Source organism: Sorex araneus, chromosome 2 (assembly GCF_027595985.1).
Source record: "Sorex araneus isolate mSorAra2 chromosome 2, mSorAra2.pri, whole genome shotgun sequence".
Taxonomy (NCBI): Eukaryota; Metazoa; Chordata; class Mammalia; order Eulipotyphla; family Soricidae; genus Sorex; species Sorex araneus.
In genome coordinates this window covers 272,978,795-273,006,581 of record NC_073303.1, presented here as the reverse complement: position 1 = coordinate 273,006,581, position 27,787 = coordinate 272,978,795, and the positions used below count along the sequence as shown (strand labels likewise).

At 44.0% G+C, this 27,787-nt stretch overlaps 1 protein-coding gene and 1 pseudogene across 1 annotated transcript; both read left to right on the top strand.

Moving 5' to 3' along the window:
• Positions 1 to 607: 607 nt before the first annotated feature.
• On the top strand, positions 608 to 26,236 carry TM4SF18 (transmembrane 4 L six family member 18). Its single transcript, XM_055127468.1, has 5 exons — positions 608 to 1,036; positions 5,896 to 5,985; positions 15,194 to 15,336; positions 21,111 to 21,291; positions 22,458 to 26,236. Exons 1-5 carry the CDS (start codon positions 860 to 862, stop codon positions 22,470 to 22,472), a joined length of 606 nt encoding a protein of 201 aa, XP_054983443.1. The 5' UTR covers positions 608 to 859; the 3' UTR covers positions 22,473 to 26,236.
• Positions 9,735 to 10,264, top strand: LOC129402204 (60S ribosomal protein L24-like; annotated as a pseudogene).
• Positions 26,237 to 27,787: the final 1,551 nt, after the last annotated feature.

Below are 27,787 nucleotides of genomic sequence, written 5' to 3'. Positions count from 1 at the left end.
TGTATTATATTTTTAAAATTTGTTTACTTTTTGCATTTTGGATCACACCCAGCGACACTCGGGGGTTACTGCTGCTCTGCACTCAGGAATTATTCCTGGTGAGGCTGCAGAACCACGTGGAATGCCAAGGGTTGAATCCCGATTGACCACAGGCAAGGCGGACACCTTACCCACCGTACTATCACTCAGACTCAATATTCTCTCTCTCTTTTTTTTTCCATCCTCTGCACAATTACTTTCTAGGTCTTTTTTTTTTTAATGCAAAAGTGCCTCCAGACTCAATTTTATAAAAAGGGGTAAGACTGCTGTTATATAGCTGAATCAAAGAAGCACACTCAACTCCTTAAATCCACACTCTGTTCTATGCCAAACTGAAAGCAGAACGTTGAACCAAAGACAGAGTTATGAAGTAGGGTATTTACCATCCTCCTGTATAAGTTTCTTGGGCTTTTTTTTTTTTTCCCTTTCTTGCTCTTAAATGAAATTTCCCAGACTCAATTCCACTCCCCACCCCAACTTCCTTCTTAAAACACGCTCAGGGTTAAGCCCTGGGAGCGCTCCTCGGGAGGAAAGGGACTTATTTTAAAAAGCAGCGAAAACACCGCATTCCTTTGGCACGGGCTGAAGACTGGCCGGGTTCTGGAGCCGTGTATCAGAGGGTCATTGTCTATTGTTCTCCAAACAGGGATCGAGTCTTTCACACCAAGAGATTCGTGCTGCAGTTCTGTCCAGGGCTCTTCCCAGACATCGAGTCAAGTGGCCGGTGATTTCAAACAAAGGGAGAACAGGACAGGAGGAAGATCATTAGTTTTGCTCTTATTCTACACCCTGGTCCCCCGTGGCGTCGGAGCTGGGTGTGATGGGGACTCGGAAATGCGGAGGCTGCCTGAGTGGTCTGCTCATCCCCCTGGCCCTGTGGAGCATCATTGTGAATATTTTGTTGTATTTCCCCAACGGGCAAACTTCCTACGTGAGCAGCAGTAAAATCACCAACTATGTGTGGTATTTTGAAGGCATCTGTTTCTCGGGCATCCTGGTAAGTGTGGATTTGGAGACTCGGGATCTCAGAAGGGGGACTTTTTTTTTTTTTTTTTGGTGAAGATTGGCTTTGTTCCTGGTAAACAGGATGACTAGCGAAAGAAACAAACTCATTCGACTCATGCTGGGTTTGGGTTCTGGATGGGAAGAGGCGGTGGGCCTGGGTCGGGGCGAGGCTGCAGGGTGGAGGTGGGCAGCGGTAGGGTCTGGAGAACAGCGTGGTTGGGGAAGGCTGCTCGTTTCCGTAGCTTGAGCAGTGCTCTCTAGAGTTTGTGCGACAGTGGCCTGGAGATATATGTGCCCTCGTGAGCCCTGTGTGCCCAGCTCGGAGATTTCGCTTCCAGCTCTGTAAATCTTTCCCTGGACAGCCTGACCCCAGACTCATCGGTTCTCCTTGAGCAGTTGTAAGACAGAGTAGCAAAGGAAGAGACTTAGAAATTCAGACAAACTTGCTTTGGAGGGGGTAGAGGGGGAGATGGGCTCTCCCAAACAGTGCTCTGAAGGCCCAGAGGCCCCACCAGCAATGTTTGGTCCAACTGACTGGTGGTTTTCAGTGCAAGGGACCAAGGATGCGATTCTGCTAAGGCCCTGAGGTGTCAGGGATTATTTGGCCACCTTGGTGGTGTTAGGACCCCCAGTGTTACATCTGACAGGGCTCTAGGGGCCCGTGTGGTGCTGGGGATCAAATCCAGGCTGTATGATCTCATGGTTCTTTAATCTCCTGGTCCCAGACAAACTTGCTTTAAAATAGAAGCTCTTTCGTCTTTGTCCTGTTTGATCTCAAATTACCTACTGAAAGTCTTAGGGGCACCACTCCCCACCCCAACTTTGGGGTTCAGGGTCCTTGTTTGGAATAACGATCGATTCTTATAGTCAGGGTAATCGAGGGGAGTAAATTAAATCTCACAGATGAGGTATCCAGAACAAAGACTCCTCAAATAGGTAACCAGTGTAATCATTATAAATATTGGCCAAAGGGCGAGGCAAAGCATCATTAAATCCTTTGGTCCGAAATCCTGAAATTGGAGGGTGTTTTTGAAAACTAAACCCTATGATCCCCACCAAGAGTCCACAAACGTTTTCCTGTCCACTTTGTGGTCTTTAAAAACAAAATGATAGTCCATCATGTTGGCAACTCAGAGGAAGAAACACTTTTCCTGATTGCATCGTTTCTAAAAATAATACACTGCGTGCTGTATGTTCGTCGTGACTCCAGCAATGCAGGAGAAAAGCCATGAAATCTATATCTCCTCTTCTTTGTGGGAGTTTATAATATTTGACCAGTTATCAGAAGGCAACTTTCATTTAACACTACGTGCATGCTAAACTAGTAAACTTTAAAATAGCAATATCAAGGCTATTAAAATGAGATAAGAACATAGAATCCAGTCACTTTATTTTATAAATAAAAGTAAGGTGCTTGCTTTATACATGTCTACTATAGCCCATGATAATTCGTGGTGTAGAAGGAGGTAGGTGTCCATGGCATTTCTTTCTTTCTTTCTTTCTTTCTTTCTTTCTTTCTTTCTTTCTTTCTTTCTTTCTTTCTTTCTTTCTTTCTTTCTTTCTTTCTTTCTTTCTTTCTTTCTTTCTTTCTTTCTTTCTTTCTTTCTTTCTTTCTTTCTTTCTTTCTTTCTTTCTTTCTTTCTTTCTTTCTCATCGATCTGGCAATGATCAGGGGTTACTCTTGACTCTGCACTCAAGAATTACCTCTGGAGGTGCTCAGGGGCCATATGGGATACTGAAGATCAAATCAGGGATCAGACACATGCAAGGTAAATGTCCTACCCACTGTACTATCCCTCCAGCCCTCCATGGCTTATATTTCATGTAAGTATTACAACTGAGAAAAATATCTAGTATCTTTTTTCACACCTAAGATTAATTCAAACTTATAGTTGTTACTACATCAAGAATTTTTAGGAGAGGGGCTGGAGCAATAGCACAGCGGGCAGGGTGTTTGCCTTGCACTCGGCTGACCCGGGTTCGATTCCCAGCATCCCATATGGTCACCTGAGCACCGCCAGGGGTGATTCCTGAGTGCAGAGCCAGGACTAACCCCTGTGCATCGCCAGGTGTTACTGACCCAAAAAGCAAAAAGAGAAAAAAGAATTTTTAGGAGAAAAGGGGAAATACGTAAAAATTAAGCAGGTAAATTAATGACAGTTAAAGGAAAGTGGAAATCGAAATTGTTGACCACAAATGGTAAAATACGACCAACTGAGCTTGAGATAAAATGTTGCCAGAGAGAATGAAGAATAGGGAGAGAACAGTTGGAAGCAATTCACGGCCCATGACTACCCAAGCCAGAAGCTAGGAAAGAACTAGCAAAGAACACCAGGTTCTTTCCAGAACATCCCAGGAAAGAGAAGTAGAATTAATTAAATTCCCTCAGTTCATTAACAAACCACATTATAAATAAGATTTGGGCCGAGAGGGTTGGACTCTTAAGGAGACTGAACAGTGAGAGAGAGGTGGAATAGAGAGATGCAGTTACAGATGAACTGCGCCTCTCACCTGCATACCCAGAATGCAGTGGAAGGAGAATGGAGGGGAAGCAGCAAAGGCTGCTGAACCATTTTCCTTTGTCCTTCCGAGTGGGTGAAAAATGCTGGTGTGCTGTGATTCCTCCTCTTCATATCCGCTGCTCCACCTTCATCATCCTCTCCTGATGCCTCCTACTAATGGTAGTATAAGGTAACGCTAGCCAACCCCTACCATGAATTGTAGGGGTTGTACACTGTAGTCATCTTTTTGCAGACATCATCTCATAACCCCGTGAGTTAAATCGTCAGCACATTTTATTAATTATTTTTGGTAGTGGTTTCTAATAAATTTTATATTGTGATTTTATTGAAATAGCCATTGTTAGCATGTTTGCACCATTAATGTTTATGTTTTATAAATGTTCATGGTTTTGATATACAAAGTTACTGTCCCTTCACCACCACTCAAGTGTCCAAGACCCTCCGCTACTCTCTTTGTGTTTTTTATAATCCACTTCTTCCTCCCTACCCTCACTAGCCCCCCAACTGCTACAATACTGAGTTTATAATACTGAGTTCACGTATTGTAATAGAAAAACACAGGCTTGTCATCATTTGATTCTGTCTATTCCCTTGTTTCATCTTTCCTTCACAGGTGAGTGAGATCACCTAGTATTTATCCTTGTCCCTGTGGCTTATTTCACTTAATATGATGCCTTTTGGCTTCATGCAAGATCTCATCTCTTCTTCTATCTGTGCTGTATGCCTTTGTGCATATAGAAACAACTTCTTTGTCCGTTCATGTATTCTTGACATTTCTTTAATTTCCATATTCTGGTTATTATACCTCATACTGCAGTGTGAAAATAGGTATCACTTTGAGTTTATGTTTTTCTATTCTTGGGGTAGATGCTGAGAAATAGAAATACACACTGGGTCAGATGGGAGCTTTATTATTACTTTTTTTTACTCTGTTTAGAAGTTTCCATAGAGTTTTCCACTCAGGCTGAACCAGACAAGGTCCCACCAACTGTGAATGAGGCTCCTTTCACCACCTCCTGCCAACTGCTGGTTTCCTGCCCATTTGCACTGGTGTGAGATGATATTTCATTGTCATTTTGATTTGTATTTCCCTGATAATAAGTGATGGTGAACACATTTGTATGCGCCTACTGGCCATCTGCATGTCTAATTGAGAGACATGTCTGCTTATCTTTTCTCCCAGTTTTTAAAATGTTTTTGCTGTTAAGCTTTGTAAACATGCTATCGATCTTGGATCTTAGCCCTTTAACTGGCACAGGGTGTGAAAGTTTCCAGTTCAATAAAACATCTTTTCATTTTAGCCTATTTCTTTTGCCATGTAACAGATTTCTTTTTTTTTTTTTCCTTTTGTTTCACACCCAGCAATGCATTACTCCTGGCTCTGCACTCAGGAATAACTCCTGGTGGTGCTCGGGGGACTATATGGGATGCCAGGAATTGAACCCGGGTCGGCCACGTGCAAGGCAAATGCCCTACTTGTGCTACCACTCCAGCCCCTGTAACAAACTTTTAAAGCTTGATGCCCCGTTTAAAATTTTTTTCTTTTCTTTTCTTTGCCAATAGAATAGAATCATTGAAGACACCTCTGAGATCTGTATTCTAGAGTTTCACCCATGTTTTTCTCAATGCATTGCTTTTTTGTTTGTTCATTTGTCTTGAGAGACATCATCCACTGCTACTTATGGGTTGTTTCTTAGATCTGTGCTCAGAGGTCCCTTTTTCAATGCTCAGGGGACCATGTAGTGCCAGGAATTAAACCTGGACATCTTGCAGACAAAGCTTATTCACTAGTTCATTGAGTGCTCACTCCAGCTTTCCTCAATATGCTCTATGAATTCCAGTCTAATAGTGTGGTCTTGAGTCCGCTTCTATTTACATTTTATGAATGGTATGGTAAAGAGACTCTTTCTTTCCCTGCCTTTCTCTCTCTCTCTCTTCCTTCTTTCCTTCCTTCCTTCCTTCCTTCCTTCCTTCCTTCCTTCCTTCCTTCCTTCCTTCCTTCCTTCCTTCCTTCCTTCCTTCCTTCCTTCCTTCCTTCCTTCCTTCCTTCCCTCCTTCCTTCCGTTTTTTCTTTTATTTCAACACCATTTGTTGAAGAGGCTTTTCTTGTTCCATTTTATGCACTGAGCATTTTGTCGCAGGTTAAGTGAGAACACCTCTGAGTGTTTAATCTGTTCTTGAATTCACACAGCTAAAAAGTGGCAACACTGGCATTGTAACCCAGACCTACTAGACCCCAGGGACCAGGTTCCAAACCCCTTTGCTCTGATCATGGGCACGAATGCAATCCAGTTCTCCTGTCTGATCTTCTCTTCATTCCCCACTTCAGATGCTCATTGTAGCCACGGTTCTTCTTCTACTGGAGAAAGAGAACAACTACAAATGTTGCCAGAGTGAAAACTGCAGCAAAAGATACATGGTAAGAACAATCAGACTTTGAGGCTGCTGAGGGCCCCCCCCTCCCCGCCCCCCCCCATTCCTTTCTTCTAGCTCAGGACCAAAACCTTCTGGCACTATTGGTCTCTCTGTGACCATTTTAGGTTAGAGACTGAGCATTCAACTCTGAATATTATCTGTATTTTTCTTTACAATTTTCTCTCTTTGTTCTGATAATATTTTTCTAGAAATTTGGGGTTTAAATACATATGCAATAATAAATGAATACTCCCTTTTCCTAACTGGGCTTCTATGAATATGTTTTCCCTCTTATCAACTTTATGGAGGAGTAATATACATTTAATATATGTTTATAAAATTTGTCTAATTCTGTGAATTTACACTTGATCTTAGACAAAAGGCCGAGAAGCAATTAATTCTGTAAATTTAGACAGAAGAACACACACAGTACTGAAGTCACAGTCACAACCAAGACAAATCATCTTCCTATTAACCCCCAAGATTAATCTTAGATCTGCTTGTTTTTATTATAGATTAGTTTGTATTCTATGTAAATGGAATCATAAGGTACTTGGTTTTGCACCTGGTTTCATTATCATAATGATTAGGTTTATCCATGTGTTGAGTGTATATAATGCACATTTTTTACATTGGAACAATAAAATTAATAAAAATAGAATTAAGGTAAAATACATACAATTTGTTTAAGCTTGGGTTCAGTAATTAGGCTCTGAGCACCTCCATTTCTCCTATTATCGTTTCTCCCGCACCATGATCATCATCATTTAGAATTATTTGATAACACTTTGCAGTTCCTTCACACTTATCCAGGGATTTAGATCACACTGTTACTTTCCTTTTATAGGTAAGTCGTGTCTGGCTCAGAGAGAATCATCTATCCATGAGAAGGAGCTTTGTCAGGGGCCGGGGGGGCATTCTTTGCTGCTATGGTTCCATGCGTTGTCTACACACCGTCATTGACTAGCAGCCAGACATTAGCATCATCACCACCATCTCCTCAAGCCCTACTTGGCCTGTAAACCAATCATATTTTAATGTGCAGCTAGAATCGTGTGGCCAGCTCTCTCCAACAGATTCCTTTGGAAATTTAAACTGGTTGCTTATTTAACCGTTTCCTTAACGGTAGCACTGTAGCACTGCTGTCCCATTGTTCATCGATTTGCTCGAGCAAGCACCAGTAACGTCTCCATTGTGAGACTTGTTGTTACTGTTTTGGGCATATCAAATACACCACGGGTAGCTTGCCAGGCTCTGCCATGCAGGCGGGATACTCTCAGCAACTTGCCGGGCTCTCCGAGAGTGATGCAGGAATCAAACCTGGGTGGGCTGCATGCAAGGCAAACGCCCTAACCGCTGTGCTATTGCTAAATTTATGGCCCTTTGTTGTTAAGTTGTAGCTCTTTATATGTTCTGGATATTGATCCCTTATCAGATACAACTTGCAAATCTTTTCTTCCACTTTACCAATTGTCTTTTCATTCTGACAATTGTGTCCTTTGATTGTCAAGTTTTAAGCTCTGACATAGTCTTATTTGTTTCTTTTTTGTTTGAATTTCCTGTGTTTTTAGTGTTATAATTAAGAAATCTTTCAATGCCATTAAGAGTTCCTCCTTCGAGAGAGAGATATCAAATTGGAATGCCCCGCCACAGAGGTGGGGTGGGGTGGGGGGGATGGGATTGGGGGGGTGGGAGGGATACTGGGTTCATTGGTGGTGGAGAATGGACACTGGTGGAGGGATGGGCTCTCAAACATTGCATGAAGGAAAAACAAGCACGAAAATGTGTGAATTTGTAACTGTACCCTCACTGTGACTCACTAATTAAAAAATAAATAAATTTAAATTAAAAAAAGAGTTCCTCCTCCGGATCAAACATGATGGCCTCTCATTATCTGCGTTGCAAACCATAATGCCCCGATATAGAGAGTAAGAAGGAAAGTGCCTGTCATAGAGGATGAGGTGGGTAGGGGTGGCAGGAGGGACACGGGGGACATAGGTGGTGGGAAATGTACACTGGTGGAGGGATGGGTGTTTGGTCATGTATGACTGAAACTCAATCATGAATAGCTTTGTAACTGTATTTCATGATGTATCAAACGCCCTACCAGCTGTGCTACCACTCTAGTCCTCCTTAACGGTAAAGCATCGAAATTTTGAAATATACTCCATGTGAATAGTGTATATTCTTAATCCATTGTCTCAGACATCCTCCAGGAGCTGTTGATATCATATTTATGGAAAAAGTGTTCCAAACTGCCATGTTGAGCCAGAGAGCGAATATAGGGGCTAAGGCACTTGCCTTGTACATAGCTAGCCTTGGCTTGGTCCTCAGCACTGTAAATGGTTCCCATGCACCACCAGAAGTGACCCCAGAGCCAGAGCCAGGAGTAAGACCCGAGCACCACCAGGTGTGGCCCCCAAAACAAAACAAAGTACCATGTGAAAGCAAAGGGTTCAAGTAAATGTTTCCCTAGGATACTCAGAAAATTTTTACCAGAGCAAATGCACGTGCCAGGGACTGAAAATCAATGTGTTCAATTCGCCTCCACTCACTATAAGCATCTCTAGCACAAATGGGTGCTGGAAACGGTGTCAACTTCGGGCAGAGTCTCCTAGGCCACCGCAGAAAGGTGACTGATGTCACAAAGGGAAGAGCAGGGCAGAGAAAGGCTTCCTTCGAGACTTTGCTCCCTAAAAGGAAGCTGGAGAATTGAGGTCCCAGAGCACGAGCCCTCAGGAGCCAAATGCCTAAGCTGGAAGTAAGCATGGCTGGTAGTCGGTAGAGTGAAATTTCTATTTCAGGGGGAAAGGGAAGTGTTCTTGGAGTATAGATAGCCCACTGTCGGCAGGGCCGTAATTCTGTTTTCAGAGGTAGAAAGAAGTATGGAGCGTTATGGAAGACTCAGTCATGATTCTTGAATTCTCATTTAAACACAACACAACACAACACAACAACAACAACAACACACACACATCTCTCACAGGCCAATTTTGAATCTGCGTTCATTCATAACTTCTGAAGGCCTGGAATAGACATTAAGATCACCCAAAGGTCACTTTCTAGAGAAGGAAAATTTCTCCCATCCTCTCAGGCTGAGCCTGAAAATCAAAAAGACCGATATGGGGGTGCTGGAGCAATAGCACAGCGGGTAGGGCATTTGCCTTGCACGCGGCCAACCTGGGTTCTCGGCCAATCCCAGCTTCCCATATGGTCCCCTGAGCACCGCCAGGAGTAATTCCTGAGTGCAGAGCCAGGAATAACCCCTGTGCATTGCTGGGTGTGACCCAAAAAGCAAAAAAAAAAAAAAAAAAAAAGACCAATACGGGGAAAAAAAAGGACCAACAGAGGTTAATCAGAGAAACACATGCACACTTCGTTGAATCTGCAAGTGTACCTGGTGCCGTCACAAGAAACTCAAGACCTAATTTGTAGAGTCAGACAGTCTGTCACACTCACGGTAGTCAGCAGTAAACTTCTGAGGAAGAAAGGCACAGATGAAAAGTTTGCCTATGCAAATGTCTTGACCCAATTCCCTGTTTCTGGATCAAGAATGTTTTTCACGGGGCCGGAGCGATAGCACAGCGGGTAGGGCGTTTGCCTTGCACGCGGCCGACCCGGGTTCGATCCCCGGCATCCCATATGGTCCCCCAAGCACTGCCAGGAGTAATTCCTGAGTGCAAAACCAGGAGTAACCCCTGAGCATCACTGGGTGCGACCCAAAAAAAGCAAAAATAAATAAATAAATAAATAATGTTTTTCACTATTCACCATCTTTCATCTTCCCTGGAAGCAGCAGCCACACAGATCAAGCCGCACAGTTTCAGCAGGTACACGATCTACCCTGGACGTGGGACAGAACCAATGGGAACATTTTCTAGTTTCTTAATGTAAAGTGCAAATCTGCATTTCTTTCCAAGAGAAATCCTCGGCAAATAAACTGCACTGTCCCCTGCAGAAGAAAGCACAAAAAGGGACAATCATAAGAAGTTCAAAAGAAAAGAGGTCTTTATGGAGTCAGGCATTTGGTGCCTTTGTCATATCTTCTGCCTTTGTCATCACCTTGACGTATCTTGCTGATGCGACAGTCAAGAGAAATGAGAAATCTAAAGTTAGAAGGGCTCGATGGGAACAAGCTAGCAGGACTGCATATCAAACAAAGAGGCTAAGCAAGCACCTGAAAACACAGCAGTGGCTTCTGATGGTCTCAAAAAGTCAGCCTCTAAGTGAAGATTGCAAAGCCTGGAAAAATTTCTGCTCCCTGAGTTGGTGGGAAATACTAAGTTCATACTAAGTATTTAGTACTATTAATACTTATTATTTAATACTAAATACTAAGATCAGAACTTTAAAGATCTGACCATAATTTTGTAAATAAAAGAATATTTTTCTTCTTCCCAGTATAGAGAACTTGCATTAAACATGGGAGTTTTATTATCTGTTTCAAACACGTGTTGGGGCATGGGGGTTACTCAGCATGGTCTTCCTGATGCTTCTTTCCCTTGAGCCCCTTCAGTTTCTTATTGTCCATTCACCAGATTTTGAGGGAGTGTGCCCCAAACCCCTTCTACATGATGGCAACTCTCTTCCATGGTGTCTCATCATTGGCCATGATTCTGAGAAGTATCCCTGAAAGGCAAATATTGGCCAAAAACGTTATGAGGAGCTGGAGAAATAGTAGAACACAAGGAGGGCACTTGCCTTGCACACTGCTGACCCTGGTTCGAGCCCCAGCACTAATGATGACCAACTCAAGCACTACCAGGAGTTAACCCTGAGTGTAGAATCTAGACCTAGCACTGAGTATCACTTGAATGCGGCCCCCAATTTTTTCAATATCCTTTAAAAGGGCACTTGAAATAATAGATTATATTTTGATGACACTAGCAACTATTCACAAAAAGTTTTACATCCCCTGTGTTCTTCAGGCTTTGAAATGGCCCTACTAGATAGGTGTGGAACCTAGCCACATGACCTACACTTTGCAGGGAGTGAGGTTGTGACGCAGAGATATCTTTATTCTCACTTTATTTTGAGTCTTGATGGTGTTGGCTGGTGCTGATTGTAATTTCGGTGTGTGTGACTATATGTATATTGGGGATGCCAATCTCCCCCAGGGGGGAGGTTCTTCAGTGCTTTTCCCAGAGAGCTACCTAAACTTAAGAAGGGATTTAGGCCCAGATGAGACCCCGAGCAGCCACACACGAACGGCTCCTCCGTTCCTGAGCAACCATGATTCCGGAGGCACACTAACTACTTTCAGCACCCTGTGACTTCTTGCAGAAATGCCTCTAGACTATGAACTAAGCTATGGCCCCTTGCCTCCCCGGAAAGGGAAAGGTTTTTCTCTTTTGGCCTTTCCTTTCAGCGGTGGCGTGGTGACTGCCATCTTTTAGAACCCACTAAACAGAGGTACAAGCTTGCAGTGATGCAACTTCTGGCAGAAATTTCTCTAGACTTAATTACTAAATACCAGAAATCTAAAACCATGAGGCCAGGACACCAATGGAAAACATATTATCATTCTCAGCAATGGAAAACATATTATCATATGATGTCTTTTCGGCAGGTCTGATTGTTGGGGGGAAATTCCAAATAATAATAGCGAGTTTTCTGTCGAAATATTGAATGTAATCAAAGTGAAGAGAGAGTAAAGTGAAAATCATCAGCCACACAGGCAGGGTGGGGGGTGGGAGGGGGGTATACTAGGGTTCTTGGTGGTGGAACATGTGCACTGGTGAAGGGATGGGTGTTTGGTCATTGTATGACTGAGACTTAAACCTGAAAGCTTTGTAACTTTTCTCATGGTGATTCAATTTTAAAAATTAATTAATTAATTAAATGATAAATAAATAAACAAATAAACAAAAGAAGGGATTTAGTCAACAAGGAAATCAATTTATCAAAATGTCCTTTTGGAATCAAGTATGTAACTCAGTGATGACATGCATGTCTGGCATAAATGTGACTTGGTTTAGATCCTAGCATTACAAAATAATTTTTCCTTCCTTCTTCCTTATTGGAAGATGGCATTGGTGATTAGGTGAATTTCACAAAGGAACTAACTGTAATCTATGTTAAAAAGGTGGAAAAGAGAGCTATTTATCTTATCTCATGATAGAGAAAAACACCATTAATATCAACATGACAAATACAATTTCAAAGAGGTTTTAATCATTTGTAAAGATGCCAATAAAATAACAAGTAGGAAAAGAGAAGAATTCTTGTTTTCTTTGTGTCTTTTTTCAGATGTTGCTAATAGGTGTGTTTTTAAAAAATTGGTTAACAGCAGTATGTAAGTTTCAGAATTATAGATTTACCCCTTAATAATTTTATAAACTATAAGAAACCTCCAGCCAAAGTTCCACTCACTATTCACCATGATCCTCTTTCTCTCTAGTAACCTCAGTTTTAGTCTTCATCTGTTTTTTTGTTTTGTTTTGTTTTCTTATTTACCTTGTTGTAGGGCTGGAGCGATAGTGCAGTGGATAGAGCATTTGCCTTGCATGTGGCCAACACGGATTTGATTCCTCCACCCCTCTCAAAGAGCCTGGCAAGCTACCGAGAGTATCCCACCCTCACGGCAGAGCCTGGCAAGCTCCCCGTGGCGTATTGGATATGCCAAAAACAGTAATAAGTCTTACAATGGAGACGTTACTGGTGCCCACTCAAGGAAATCAATGAGCAACTGGGCAACAGTGCTACGACAGTGCTACAGTGCTATTTACCTTGTTGTTATTTTTTTAATATTCTACACACAAATAAATTCATCTAGTATTTGCCTTTTTATGAGTTATGTTACTTATCATAACCCCTCCAAATTTTGTTGTAAAAACTGGCAAAGTTTTATTTAATTTATTTATTATTAGCTGAGTAATATTCTACAGAGCAAATATACATCTCAACCCATCCATTCACTTATGGGTTGTCCTGGATTGTCTCCAAGTCTTGGCTGTTGTGAGCAGTGCTCCACTGAACATGGAGGACCATGTCTATTTGAATCTGAATTCTCATGGAGATGCAAGTGGGAATGTTGAATTAGAGGTAGTTCTTATTATTGTTTTATTTTTTGTGGGCAAGAATTCCCTTGGGAGCTTGATAGGCATTGCACCGACTGAATCTATATATTGCTGTAGGTAGAATATTGTTTTGGAAGCCTCTGCAATTCGAGGGCCAGGGGAACACTCTTGGCAATACTCAACCCAATCGCATGGCTCTGATGGTTCAGTGCTTGTGCTTAGTGGCGTGGCGGTATATGGGGGAGCCCCTGTGCTCAGGGGCCATGGGATACAGGGGATATAAATCAGGGTCTCTTACACTCAAGGCATGCACTCCCAACCTTTGAGTCATCTCCCCATTTAACAACCTTGGAGTAAATTCTCTAAGCTAGAAGCACAGATTATATACACATGACTTGCACCTTTTATTTCTTTTAACATATCTTGTTAACAATATTTTCAAAAATATCTTGTAGCTTTTAGATTATATAGATTTTTTTGTTGGTTTTTGTTTGGGGGACAGGCCTGGCAGTGCTTAGGCTGACTCCTGGCTCTGCACTCAGGAATCACTCCTGGAGGTGCTCAGAGGATCCTATGGGGTGCTGGGGATTAAACCCAGGTTGGCCACATGTGAGACAAGCATACTGCTGCTGTTCTATCTTCCTGGCTGTAGTACACAAGATTTTTTAAACCTGGATTTTCTTCGTTTTTAATAAAACAAAAATTCTTTTTGTCTCTAGGCATTTGTTCATTCTGTAAATATAAGTGTAATTGTTTTCTTAAAGTCCCTTCTAGATCATTGCTTGCATATGTAAACACAAGAGGTTTTAAATATATTTTTGTGACCTTTTACTTTACTTATTTTATGTTTCTAATAATTGTTAGCAGAGCGTTTCCAGTTTTATGCATGTATAATCATGTCACTTGCAAATAGTCTTATTTCTCTTCTAATTTGGAGTTGTCTCATCTGTTTCTTTCTTGCCTAATTGTTCTGTGTAGAACTTTTAATATTATGCTAAATAATAGTGGTAGAGTGGAAATTCTTGTCCTGAATATAGAAAAAAAACCTTTTTTTTTTTTTTTGGCTTTTTGAGTCACACTCCTGGCTCATGCACTCAGAAATTACTCTTGGCAGTGCTCGGGGGACCATTTGGGATGCTGGGAATCGAACCTGGGTCAGCCAAATGCAAGGCAAACGCCCTACCCACTGTACTACTGCTCCAGCCCCTAGAAGAAAAACTTTGTTTTTCATTATTGAGTTTAATAACTCAGGGCTCATCACAGTGTCCTTTAATACTTAAGTATGTTCTTTCTATTCACATTTTATCTAGTTTTTGTCATAATAGAATATTTTGTCATATCAAATATTTTATGGCATCTGTTGTTATTATTCTTTTTTCCTTTTGTAAATGTAACATATCACATTAATTGACCAGCTAATGTTTATCTATCCCTATATTCCTAGAATAAATTCTACTTGGTCTGGTGTATAGCCTTTTAAATATTGTATTGGATTCTTGAGATCTTATTATAGATTTTTTTCCATCTATGTTAATCTTAAGAAACTAACACCATTCCCATTTGAGTCTCAGTTTGGCAACTGATAGTTCCCCTTTTATTCATGTATGTGAAGCTATTCAAGTGCCTTACGAGAAATGCTGTAAGAGAAAAGTGGGGACCGCCACTGCTATTTTCACTGAGCCCAGCCAACCTAAGAAACACGGGAGCCCCTCAACTTTTGGGGATGAAATAACCATTGTGTTGATATCAAAACTCCTGAAAGGGGAGAAGTTTAGTAAATTAACGTTCCTATGTGGTATATGAATCAGAATGGTCATTTTAGACCTTACTGAAAGGACCAGAGCAATAGTACAGCGGGTCAGGCTCTGGCCTTGCACTTGGCTGACCTGGATTTGTTCCCTGGCACCACACAGAGTCCCCTGAGCTTGACCAGGAGTGATCCCTGAGCACAGTGCCGGGATTCAGCCCTGAGCATCACCTGGTGTGTCCCCCAAGCTTAATAAATAAATAAAACCCGATTGAGCGAAGATAAGCCTGGTTTGGGCGAGATGCTTCGCTCCCAGCCAGACGTTCAATGTCACCCAGATGGTGACTGGGTAGATCAGCAGGGGACGGTCCCCTCTGTCCGTTTTGTGCACAGTGCTGCCCTGTTTCTTCCACTGCACTAATTTCCTTCTCCTGTGTTCAATTTAGACGCTGCTGTCGATTATCTTTTCTGCCCTTGGAATTGCTTTCTCTGGATACTGCCTGGTCATCTCCACACTGGCCCTTGTCCAGGGGCCCTACTGCCGCACCCAGCACGGCTGGGAGTACGCCTTTGAAGGCACTGCGGGACGGTAAGGACAAAGTGCCCACACCAGGAAAGGCTGGGAGGTCACACACGACACCTGCTTCGTGCTCTGCTGAGCTGCCCGTGGCCACCTTGGGATCTGCTGTGGGGATGTTTGTGCAGGACGTCCTGCTCGTGCCCCAAGCACCAGACCAGTCGGCTCCTCCACATACTTCTCGTCAGACACTTCCCCCCTCCAGTCTCGTGCTTTCAAATGCATTCTCTAATTTTTGTTTTGTTTGGGGGAGCCACACCTGACAGTGTCCAGAGCTCACTCCCCACTGCATTCAGGGTCACCTCTGGGGGGGCTTCCGGGAACCATAAGTGGTGCTAAGAATTGAACCTGGGTTGGCTGCATGCAAGACAAGCGCCGTAATGCGTGCACTGTGTCTCTGGCCCCTGCACTCTCTGTTCTGGGTCTGCCGTGAAGGCATCCACATGAAAGCGCGCCTCTGCCAAGCAGTTTTGTGCTGATTACATCATTACAGCCTGACAACTCTTGGATCTGAGACGTGGGTGGTTCTAGCTACTTAGCCTCGTTGGGTTGAGGGTTTTTTTGTTTTGTTTTGTTTTGTTTTGTTTTTTCTTTGAGGGCCGGGTGTTTCTGGGTGTAGAACCTAGGCTTCTGTATGTGCGCTTTTTTTTTTTTTTTTTGCTTTTTGGGTCACACCCGGCTATGCACAGGGGTCACTCCTGGCTCTGCACTCAGGAATTATCCCTGGCGGTGCTCAGGGGACTATATGGGATGCTGGGAATCGAACCCAGGTTGGCCGTGTGCAAGGCAAACACCCTCCCCGCTTGCTATCCAGCCACTCATATGCACGCTTTAACACTGCACGGCACCACTGGTCCTCAGTCTCGTGTTGTGGCCAAGCCTGACATGCTGTCTGCTATTGCGGCCAAGGGCTCAGCCGCAAGAGCACCGGGGAGTTGTCGGTTGGTGCCGAGGGGTGCTGCCATCAGCTACTCCACAGAGGAAGAAGCAGGCTGGCGGGAGCAGCCAGAAGCTGCCAGTGGAGGTGGCGGGTCTTGTTCTTCTAGGACAGAGCCTTGCTTGGAAGGTCTGTTCCGGCGGGCGCTGAGGGGCTCAGCTCTGGGTGGCACAGAGGCCTGTTGGGAACTTTGCTGAGTTAACTGACGAACAGCAGCTGCAGAGACAGCTCGGGAAGCCGCAGGCCCCGGGAGGGAGACGGGGGCGGTCCGTGACCCGGCCCCCTGGAATCAGAACCTTAGTGTTAATGCCTTTCCCTGGGTGTAAAAAACTAAGGCTCGCCGAGGGGCGAGCGCACTCGCGGGCTCTCCGGGCGGCTCTGTCTCACCGCCCGCGTTCGGTGCCCCGGAACCGCTGTGTGTGCCGTCGGTCAAGGGCAGGCGACGGAAGGGAGAAGGCCAGACTGGTTGCTCGATCAGTTTATTTCATTCTCTCTCCCTGCTTCTCTCCCAGCTCTCGGTCTCTCTCAGGATCTCTGGATCTGGCCCGTGGATCTGGCCCCGGTGGATCTGGCCCCCCCAACCCACTCTTACAGCCTAGTTAAATCTCCACAGCATGAAGGGGTTGGGGCGTACACATAGGTGTGGTCACCATCAATAGGGTTGAGGTTCCTTTCCCTTAGGGGATGCTTCTCCTAGGACTTAATTCTCTTTCAGCAGGAGGATCCACCCAAGGGCGGAGTCCCATGAATGTGTTTCTCTTCTCCTCAGCCAGCAAACATATAAGAATTCATAATATTAATTATTTTGTATGGACACAATAAGAGATGCATTAAAGTTTATAGAATTGCTCTCCTGGGGCCATCTCAATCTCAGACTACAGTGCTCAGGCCAGATCAGTCTTTCCTATCCCTGGCAGGGTCCCAGTCTCATAATTACTATTGGATCATGACAGCATTTGTCTATGATCAAGCTCTTAACTTATAGTTAAGAATTAGGCGCTTTGGCCAGGCCCATCTCGATGCCAGGGTAGCACATAACTCACCGCTTGCCCTGGATCCTTCCCGTCCCACGTCGGGGACCCTGCTTTGGGGTGCTAGGAACTGAGGGCAACTGAGGCTTAAGTGGAGAAAGCAGATGCCCAGGAGGGAATAATATTCGAGGCCAATTAATTCCCAAGTTATAAAAACATAATATTGTCTTCTTGTGTCTATACAAAACAGACATAGCTTTAAAGTAAATTATTCAAAAGGCACAAGAAGAGGAGAAAGGCAATATTAACTTATATAATATAAATTCAGTATCCTAGGAAGGTCTGACCTTGCAAATTAGCAGAGTCAGATTAAGGGAAAGCCGCGGATTAACTCTTTTGGGGAAGAGAGCATGGAGAAGTGATTATAGCTAAACAAAAGGATGGGAGAGATTCGGGAACACCTTGATGGGTGAGTCTGGGGTAAGCCTAAACTCCGGGGAAAACCGGGACAAGCTACTTGTGGCAAGCGGGGAGAGGACAAAGTAATGTCATCCTATACCTGAGGAAGGACCGATTTCCTCTCGACTGTCCGAGACCAGCTCCAGTGTCCCAGGGCTGCTTCTAGCTGGGCTGTCTGACCTCACCGGGTCTGCACCGTGGGCTGCTCCCGGCCAGCTCCCACGAGATGCTGTGGGCAGAACCTTCTCTCCGGTCTGGGGAACCTAAAAGCACCTTTCTCAGGAGCAGCTACTCCAGGAGGCCTTGAGGAAGAAGGTTTCGTAGACACCAATCTCATTTTCAACACATCAATCCCTGAACCTCGCCCCGCTGCCTAAGCAAAGACACCGCCCCCGTATGCCACGAAGAGGCTTGAAATGGTACCTGAAAGCATAGGCACTCGTGTGAACAAATACAATTTCACCGGACAAAATCAACAAAACTTCCCCTTCCAACGCAGAAATCTCAGGCTTCCCATACACTGTTCCATTCCTTCTTTTTTTTTTTCTTTTTGGGTCACACCTGGAGATGCACAGGGGTCACTCCTGGCTCATGCACTCAGGAATTACTCTGGCGGTGCTCGGGAGACCATAGGGGATGCTGGGATTAGAACCTGGGTCAGCCGCGTGCAAGGCAAAAGCTCTATCTACTGTGCTATTGCTCTAGCCCCCCATTCCTTCTTTTGAGGAGCCTATGATACTGCTAGTCACTGTTTCCAAAAATTTGGGTGGGGGCAGCACAACCTTGTGGAGGGTCCTCAGAAGAGCTAAGTTCCCAGCCTCTTGGATGAGTGGCAAATTCAAAGGGAAACAATCATTAATAGAATAGCATAAGTCAGGTGCATGCAGTCCAGTTTTCTTTTTTTTTTCCTTTTTGGGTCACACCCAGTGATGCACAGGGGTTACTCCTGGCTCTGTGCTCAGGAATTACTCCTGTCTGTGCTTGGGGGACCATATGGGATGTTGGGAATCAAACCCGGGTCAGCTGCATGCAAGGCAAACACCCTATGCACTGTACTATCAGTCCAGCCCCGCGGTCCAGTTTTCACTGAGCATCTCCTATGCCTGGGTCTCCTGTTAGGTGCATGAGAGTCAAAGATCATCATAGGCACAGGTTTCCTTTCCTCTTGCAATCGTCAGGGTTTGTCAGAAAGTTCTGCAGAGGAGGCCTTAGAAGGAATCAGAACTCTAATCTACAAACTGTGGGACCCTAAGTGTTGGGTGAGGTCTCTATTTCTGTTCATTAGTGGTAGTCACACCGTTTCCCACAAGTTTAGGGACTGCGTAGGCTGAAAGCACATATTAGATTGAGCACATTCTCGAGACGTGCTAAATGTTATTGCTAACGTCCTCCTTGGCATAATCTTTCATGGCCACCACGTCCTCCATCTGCCAGGGGTCACCTGCATGGTGACTCACGAGGATGCAGCCTCAAATGCTTGGCCTGTGCTGAGTGTCAGGCCGGTCCACAGGTCTTGGGCCTGACCTTCTGGAGATGAGGAAGTCCTCGTGGTGCCTCCAGAATCTGTGGTGTGGAAATAGATGCCCGCTGGGACGGGGAATGAGAGGACGAGTCAGGCTCTGAGCTGTGCTCTCGAAAGGGAGTGCCGGGGTGAGCGTCTCCGTCCATCCCACACCCCACCAGTGCTCTGAGAACCCTCTCGTGTTCGCAAGGAGATCAGCAGAATCAGGGTGAGGGAAAAGTAGGAATTGGCAGGTCCCGCTGGTTCTAAGGGGATAGATGATCTATGCAGGTCCTGGGAAGGGTCCTGGAGGGTTTGAATTCCCTGAGAGCCCGACCCTGAACTGGAAGCTTTAAGGCTGTCAAAAATGGGCCCTGGGAAACACTCACAGGAAATTGCAACTGCTATACAGTTTCCAAGGCAGTTTTGAGCCTCCTCTCCCCAGGTATGCATTGTAAACTTCAAGATTTCAAGTCATTGTCCAGATTGGATTCTAGAAGTCGGAGGTGGAGGTGGATTGTCGGGATCCAGCATTTCTGACTCTCGGTTCAGTGCTTTTGGGACCACTTGACATTTACGGCTGTTGGCTACGCAAGAAATTCAGAGTGACCTGGAGTGAGGAGAAAAGGAGAGGGAGGAGAGAGAGGTGGAGTTAGGAAAGGAGAGATATATGGGAATGTGGGAGAAAGAATAACAAAGCAAAGAGAGATCTTGGAGGAGGTGGTCACTAAAATGTACAAGTCACATTTTTCCACCATAGACACCAACTTCCGGTACCTGGTGCCCAGGTCGCCTACATTGTGGTTTGCTTATCTTTTTAAAAGCATCTTGTTATTGGTCAGATATTTATAAACTCTGGCCTGCAAATAGAAACCTATTGTTTTTGTTGTGAGAATCTTTGAAGACCAGTGTTCCACCTCAATTTAGCTGAACAAGAAGGGTGGCACCTGTAGCAGAAGTGCTCAAGGCCGGCCTGGAGGTGAGCAAAGTGAGTCAAGTGGTCACTGTGTTTTGGCATTTGTGTGGAAAGTAGTGTAGTGACCATGACCTGGGGCTAGACCAGATGGTGGAACCTTTTTGATGCTCTGTGTTCCTTCTAGGTGGTCGAACTCTTCCTAGCAGCTAGAAAACAGCAATTTTCCAGAGCGGAGATTTGCACAGTCTGGACCCCAGACCCATAGTGGCAGGATATCAGTAGGAAATCCACATTTTCACAAAACCCCCTACCCTCATCTCAGTCATGCTATCTGCTCCACTGCAGGAACCATTATTTTAAAGGACTCTAGACCAAACCTAGGAATTCTGAACAGCATTTCTTTTTTTCACTTTGGCTACTAGTGTGATCTTATGCCCAGCAAAAGCTGTGGCTAGCCTGACAGCTGGGCTAATTTCTGGATCCCAGGGATGAGGAATCTTAACTCCTTGGAGGACTGACATGTGCACATGTCAAATTTCAGGATGTGTCTAATCGCCCGACTGAATGAAAATCATCTCCAAGGCAGCCATGTCATATATAACCATCATCGCTCAGGGATGCTTATGGGTTGGACGTACTATATATACCACGTCTGTATAACTATTGGAATGACTTTCTAAAACATATCAGTTCATATCGAATATTGTAAATTTTAATCTTACCTTCCAAACATATAAATCCGGCCCTTCTTCTTGGGATTTAGCATTTAGTCTTGACCGTAGGTCTTTCCTTTGGGGTAGGAGCAGGGATGGGGCTATAAAGGGGGGTGCTCAGGAGCTATTCTTGGCTCTGTGCTGAGGAGTGACCCCGGGTAGTGTGCCAGGGACCATATTGGTACCAGGGATAGGACTGGTTTCGGCTCCACGCAAGGCAAGTGCCTCAACCCTGCAGCATCTCTCTGGCCCATCGCCCACGGATCTGTGTCCACTTCCTCTCTCCCAGGTTCCTCACAGAGTCCAGCGTATGGATGCAGTGTCTGGAGCCCCCACATGTCGTGGAATGGAACATCATCTTATTCTCCATCCTAATAGCTCTCAGCGGGCTTCAGGTGATCGTGTGCCTCCTCAAGGTAGCCATGCAGCTATCCAAGATCCTGTGTGGCACCTACTCTGTCATCATCCAGGTAACAACTTCCCCTACCCGGGCCCCCAGGCACCTGAGCCTCCCCCGTGGAAACCCCGCCCCTCCACTGCCCTGCCCCGAACTCTATGAAACTTGTTAAAAGGTTTCTAGAATTCCACCTCTTTCTTTGCACTCCTACTGCCCTCATCTTGATTTAAATGCTAGTATCCCTTTTTCTTCCTCATACACCAATGTGGCTTTTGGGTTGACTGTCACTATCACTGTCATCCCGTTGTTCATCGAACTGCTTGAGCGGGCGCCAGTGACGTCTCCATCCGTTCTGACCCTGAGATTTTAGCAGCCTCTCTGTTTACTCGTCCTTCCCAGTGGTGCCACAGTAGAGGCTCTTTGAGGGTCCGGGGAATGAGACCCATCATTGCTACTGTTTTTGCCATATTGAATACGCCACGGGGAGCTTGCTAGGCTCTGCCGTATGGTTTGACTATATGGAAAAAAATATATGGAATCTCAAAAGTTTGTATTCTGTGTTGAATGGTGAAAATCACACCCATGTTTTGAATGAGTAACATTTCAGTGTTCTGAGTAGAAAGAAATCAAAACACAAAGAAATCTTACTACTTTTGGAGAATTTCCTGGTTCATAAGATAATCAAAAGTCCACAGCCCTTTGTATTCTTTTATATATGGGCTTAAATGGCTCCAGAATGAAATACAACAACTTTCACACACTTCCCTCTTAACTGTGGTGTGAAGATGCTTGCTGGTGGGTGAATCTTCGAATATTATCTGTAATGAACTATTGTGAACTACTTTATGAAAATAAAATGTATTTAAAAAATCGTAAAAATAAAAGTTCACAGCTTTATTCTGGTGAAATAACTACTGCTTTGAATGCTGCTACATTAGTGAGGTAGAAAAATGTCTTTATCTTATTAAGCTGTCTGCTACATTTGTTAAAACATCAATATTTACTTACTTATGATTCAACTTGCTAATCTCTCAAGCAAATCCAGAGTAAATAGAAATCCTAAATGCGTTATCTATGGTTTGTTTGCCATCAAATAATATGTGGTACCCTTCCTACTTGTTTCAGAGGGATATTTTTCTGTTTTATTGTGTTTTGAATATGAAGATGCGTCTTAGCTATGGATTATTCATCACTCCAGGTTTACCACTCAGCTCACTTTTACAACCTTTTATGTTCCAGCCTGGAGTCATTTGAATGAAGACAGATATTGTTCCATACCTGCAGGACAGACTGGAGAAGATACGCAAATATTTTCTCTGTTGTTTATTTTTCCCACTTGTGAAATTCACAGTCCTCAGTGGAAATACCAATGGTGCCACTTTCCAGATTTTTTCAAAGAAATGGGTGTCAGGATCTTCAAAACTGTTTATAACCTTTGATCAAACAAATATATTTTCTGTAAACTCTGTTGTGATAGTAATTAAGAATGCTAAAAGAAAATTTTAGGAAAATTCATATATTGCATAATTATTTAATATTCTGAAAAATTAGAAATATACCCCAAAGTCTCACAGGATAAAGACTGGACAAAGAATAGTAAATTAGGGGCTAGAGCGATATAGCACAGCGGGTAGGGCATTTGCCTTGCACACGGCCAACCCGGGTTTGATTCCCAGCATCCCATATGGTCCTCCAAGCACCGCCAGGAGTAATTCCTGAGTCAGGAGGAACTTCTGTGCATCGCCGGGTTTGAACCAAAATGCCAAAAAGGAAAAAAAGAAAAAAAAGTAGTAAATTATTTGTGATGGGGGCAGGTATTAAGTCACACCTGGAGTAAGCCAGGGACTTACTCCTGGCTCTGTGCTCAAGGGTCACTTCTGGTGGTGCTCACGTGATCTTATGTAGTACCAGTGATGAAAGCAGGATTGGCTGATTGCAAGGCAAGCACTTAACCCCCGTATCTCTCTGGCTCAATTGTGATTTTTTAAAAATCATTATAAACGTTACACAGCCACTACAAATGATGTTTTAAATAGAAGTACCGTCATATGAAATTACAGATTACAAATTTATGTTTACATTAGCATAAGACAATCACTGTCACTATATCACTGCCATCCCGTTGCTCATCAATTCTCTTGAGTGGGCACCAGTAACATCTCCATTTTGAGACTTGTTACTTTTTTTTTGGCATATTGAATATGCCACAGGTAGCTTACCAGGCTCTGCCATGCGGGCGAGATACTCTTGGTAGCTTGCCAGGCTCTCTAAGAGGGGCAGTGGAATTGAACCTGGGTCAGCCAAGTGCAAGGCAAACGCTCTACCACTGTGCTATTGCTCCAGACCAAGACAAACAATATATCAAATAATCCTAATAAATTCAGGATAAAAACGAAATCAAGAAGAATTTATCTAAAAGTATCAGCTGTGGTTGATTTGGGTCACAGATGACCTCTCTGCTTACTTTAATCTGTATTTTATGCATTTTTAATATTAAGTTTGTAATTAAGACACTTAAAAATTTATTTTGAATCTTAATTTTCCCCTATTTTTCCAGGTTTTATGTTTGCCACCTTTGGAAAATGAGAAAAATAGAGTAGTTTTAAAAAGATTAGATAAACCTAAATAATCACTCCTAGTGGCAAATGTGGCAAGCTATGAGAGATAACTTTGAAATAAATGAACAGTCCCTGGTTAACCCAAAGCATTATTTTTTTTAAAGTGACCTCTGACCAGTGGATACCTATGTCATGGGGTTACCCCTACCTATTTATAAATTTTTTCCAATAAATGTTTTATTTAGGCACTGTGATTTACAAATATGCTCAAAATAGAGTCTCAGTCACACAATGCTCCGACACCAATCCCACAGCCAGTGTCAACTTCCCTCCACCAAGGTCCCTAGGTTCTCTCTCATCCCTGACTCTGTCTCCTTCGAGGCACGTCATTCAGTCTGCTTTTTGGGTCACACCCGGCGGTGCTCAGGGGTTACTCCTGGCTCTGCACTCAGGAATTACTCCTGGCGGTGCTTTGGGGACCCTATGGGATGCTAGGAATCGAACCCGGGTCAGCCACTTGCAAGGCAAACGCCTTACCTGCTGTGTTATCGCTCCAGCCCCGGCACATCATTAAGTCTGATGATGGTAGTTTGGGTCCCTTGCTTACAGTGTTGATGGCTCTGGGGTTTAGATACACACAGCGAACACCTACTCTCCACTAAGTGTCCAAGGCCCCTCACCTTTGCCCTTGTGGCCTCTTGCCCACCTTTTCTTACCCCCCCTCACCTCTCTCCTTCCCAGGCCTCGTGTTCAGTACAACATTTCAAGCATCACGCCAGACTTCCCATGATTTTCCTGAGGACAGTTGTCATACCTTATACTTTCCCATCACCCCCAGGGCCCAACACAAAGTGGGCATAGTCAGCGCCGGGTGTTGGCCCTTTGGCTCTCCTGACCGGTTCTGGTGTGAATCGTTTTCCATGCGGAGTCCACTAGACTACTTGCCCCTTGTCCTGCACCATGGACCCTCTAAAATCCTCTAAAAACAGGAGGGCAGGGGGTGGGGGGACGTGGTGGAGAACACCTACCCCCTTGGTGATTCTCTTCTGAACCTCCTTTGGGAGAAGCCGCTCTCTCTGCAGCTTTTGCTGCCACAGCGTCTTGAACTTGGGTAGACTTGGCATGACTTGGTAGATACCAATCCAGTGGCAGCCCATTGGCACCCGACTGGCCTCTGGTTTACTCAAGCTTAAGACGCTGTTCACTGGTGTTCAGTCTTTCTGGAATTTGAAGTAGGAAGCCAGAAGGAAGCAAAACTCATTTTTTAAAAATTATTAAAGGAGGAAGAATAATCTCAATATGCAGGTATTATTTGCTCCATCAAGCCCGTACATTCCTATCCAGTGCCCTCTTTTTGCTTAGTTCTCATGAATACTCGCCCACCCTCCTGTAAGCAGACCCACCCCACCTGTCCATCAGACTCACTCAGACTGTCTCAGTCCTAAGTTCATTCTGGGACCACACATGGAATGCAGTAGAATAAATGTCAGACAAAAGACTGGAAACCATTCCTGAATGTTAATCATGAAGTTATTGTTTGCCTGATAATGTAATTATGAGTTTCTTTTTTTCCTTACATTGTTTTAGATGTTCAAATTTTTCTTTGCAAATGTCCTACTTGAATGACTTGAAAAAAATAAATCTCATTTAAAAAGCGAGTTTCCTCCAAAGTTTCCTGAAAAATTCATCTTAGGAGTTTATTATAAGGAAGAACAGGTCATGGAGGCGAGACGCATGAAGGCCTTTTTTCTCTTGTCTTAGAAGTTATCTATTTTATAATCCTTAATATCATATTAATTGGTAATTAATTATATGCTATGCATGTATACTCATATTTAGTTTTTCTTTCTTTTTGTCTTGCTTCTATCTTGTACTTTTTCTAACTTCTAAAATGAATGACTACCTAATTCTCAACCTTCCTCTTCTATTAAAATGAATATTTAAAGCTATACTTCTAAGAATTTATGACCTCTTTAAGATTTAGCAGTGTTGTACTTTTATTATCCAATTATAAATATGGCCTGTTTTTCTATTTGCTTTATTTTGTTATGACTGTGAGTGTGCTCTAAAGTTCTCATATAAATCAGTTTTGTTGTTTTTTTAAATTTTAGTTCCGACTTATTTGCATTGTGTTCAGCAAATGTGGTCTTTAGGATTCTGAGTCTTTACTCTGTTTTTGATATCTTGGTCATCCTGATCAGTGTTCAGGCTTACTCATGGCTCTGTGTTCAGGGTTGACTCCTGGAAGCTCTCAGGGGAATACATACCATTTTAGGGATCAAACCTGGGTCAACCGCATGCATGATACAATACATGGTAAAACTCTTTACAATCTCTTTGGCCTCTTTGAACCTTCTAAAGATTTACTTTATGGCTAGTATTTGTGTTTTAAAGGTATATGCTTTCTTTAACTGAGTGCAAGATTTTATATATGCCCATTAAATCTTTTTATTTTTTAAATTTTGTTGTTTGAATTGAATCTCCAGCATTTGTCCTTCTTTGGGTTTATTTTTTTTGAGGGATGGAGGTTTATGGGTCACACCCAGCGATGCTCAAGGGTTACTCTTGGCTCAGGAATCACTCCTGGCAGTGCTCAGGGGACCATATGGGATGCTGGGAATCGAACCCGGGTCAGCCTCGTACAAGGCAAACACCCTACCTGCTGTACTATTGCTCCAATCCCCTTCTTTGGGTTTTTTGCCAAGTCTAGTATACATGTGAGGGTCAAATGAGCATGTATGTGTATAGAATTTGCATAAATGTATATATATAATTATATATATATATATATCTTATTATTTTCCATACAAAATAGTATACATTGGAATATATAAGAGAATTGTTTGGAACCTGGTTGTAACTTACAAGAGGCTACAACATAGTTTGAAGATGTTTGCTGGAATCAGATGTTCAGTTTCAAATCTTATTAGCTGTGAGAGCTTACTAGTCAAATTTACTTTCTTTTTTTTTTTTTTTTGCTTTTTGGGTCACACCTGGCAATGCACAGGGGTTACTCCTGGCTCTGCACTCAGGAATTACCCCTGGCCATGCTCAGGGGACCATATGGGATGCTGGGATTTGAACCCGGGTCGGCCGCGTGCAAGGCAAACGCCCTACCCGCTGTGCTATCTCTCCAGCCCCTCAAATTTACTTTCTTGCATCTTAGTTCCCGAGTGTGTAAAATAGGAATAGCAACAGAGTTGTCTTGAAGAGGAAGTGAGTTAATCGCCATAAAACTGACAGGGTTACACATCAGAACTTAAGTGCACGGGCTGGGGAGGTAGCAGCGGGATTAAGGCTTTTGCCTTCCATGTGGCTGACCCTGGTCACATTCCTAGCACCGAATATGGTCCCCTGATATCCTCCAGGACTGACGCATAAGCACCCAGGCAGGAGTCAGCCCTGGGTACTTGCAGCAGCAGTACCTCTTAGCCAACTGCACCCCCACAGTTCCTCTCCTCTAAGGCTGCCACAGTCTGAAGGAAACCTCCCTTTTCATAAGGAAACAGGACAGAGCTGACTCTCTGCCAAAGCTGAGGCACGTACACAAGGATCCAAGGTCTCACTCTGTTCCCTGGGGCCCATCCCCAAGATCTCACTGTTCTGCCTGAACTGAGGACTCAGTCCTGTTCCCACCCACGTGACCCAGCCTGGGCCCCTGTCAGGCCACAGCCTGCCTGTGCTTGGTGTGAGAGAAAAGCCTAAGGTTCTCCCGAGAGCCCCTGTGCAGGCTAGAGAGCAGTCCAGAACTTTCCCCGCAGTGTCCAGGCCCTACATTCTGAAATCTAGGATCCCGAAAGGGGCTTTGCAAGTGCGATAAAATTGAGGGTCTTCGAGTGCCTGGAGCGTCCAGGGAGTCCAACAGAATCATGAGAGTCGTTGTAAGAGGGAGGCAAAGGTATCAGGTTCAGAGTGAAGGCGGCAGGGTGGAAGCAGGGATGGGCAGAGAGAGGAATGTGCATGTTGTGGGCTTGGAAAAGGAGAAAGGGGTCCTCCTTTGGTCCAGGAACA

Coding starts and splice junctions, on each gene's coding strand:
- TM4SF18 (XM_055127468.1), top strand. CDS start 860: ATGGGGACTCGGAAATGCGGAGGCTGCCTGAGTGGTCTGCTCATCCCC. Junction 1,037..5,895: donor TCTGTTTCTCGGGCATCCTG/GTAAGTGTGGAT, acceptor TCCCCACTTCAG/ATGCTCATTGTAGCCACGGT. Junction 15,337..21,110: donor TTTGAAGGCACTGCGGGACG/GTAAGGACAAAG, acceptor CCTCTCTCCCAG/GTTCCTCACAGAGTCCAGCG.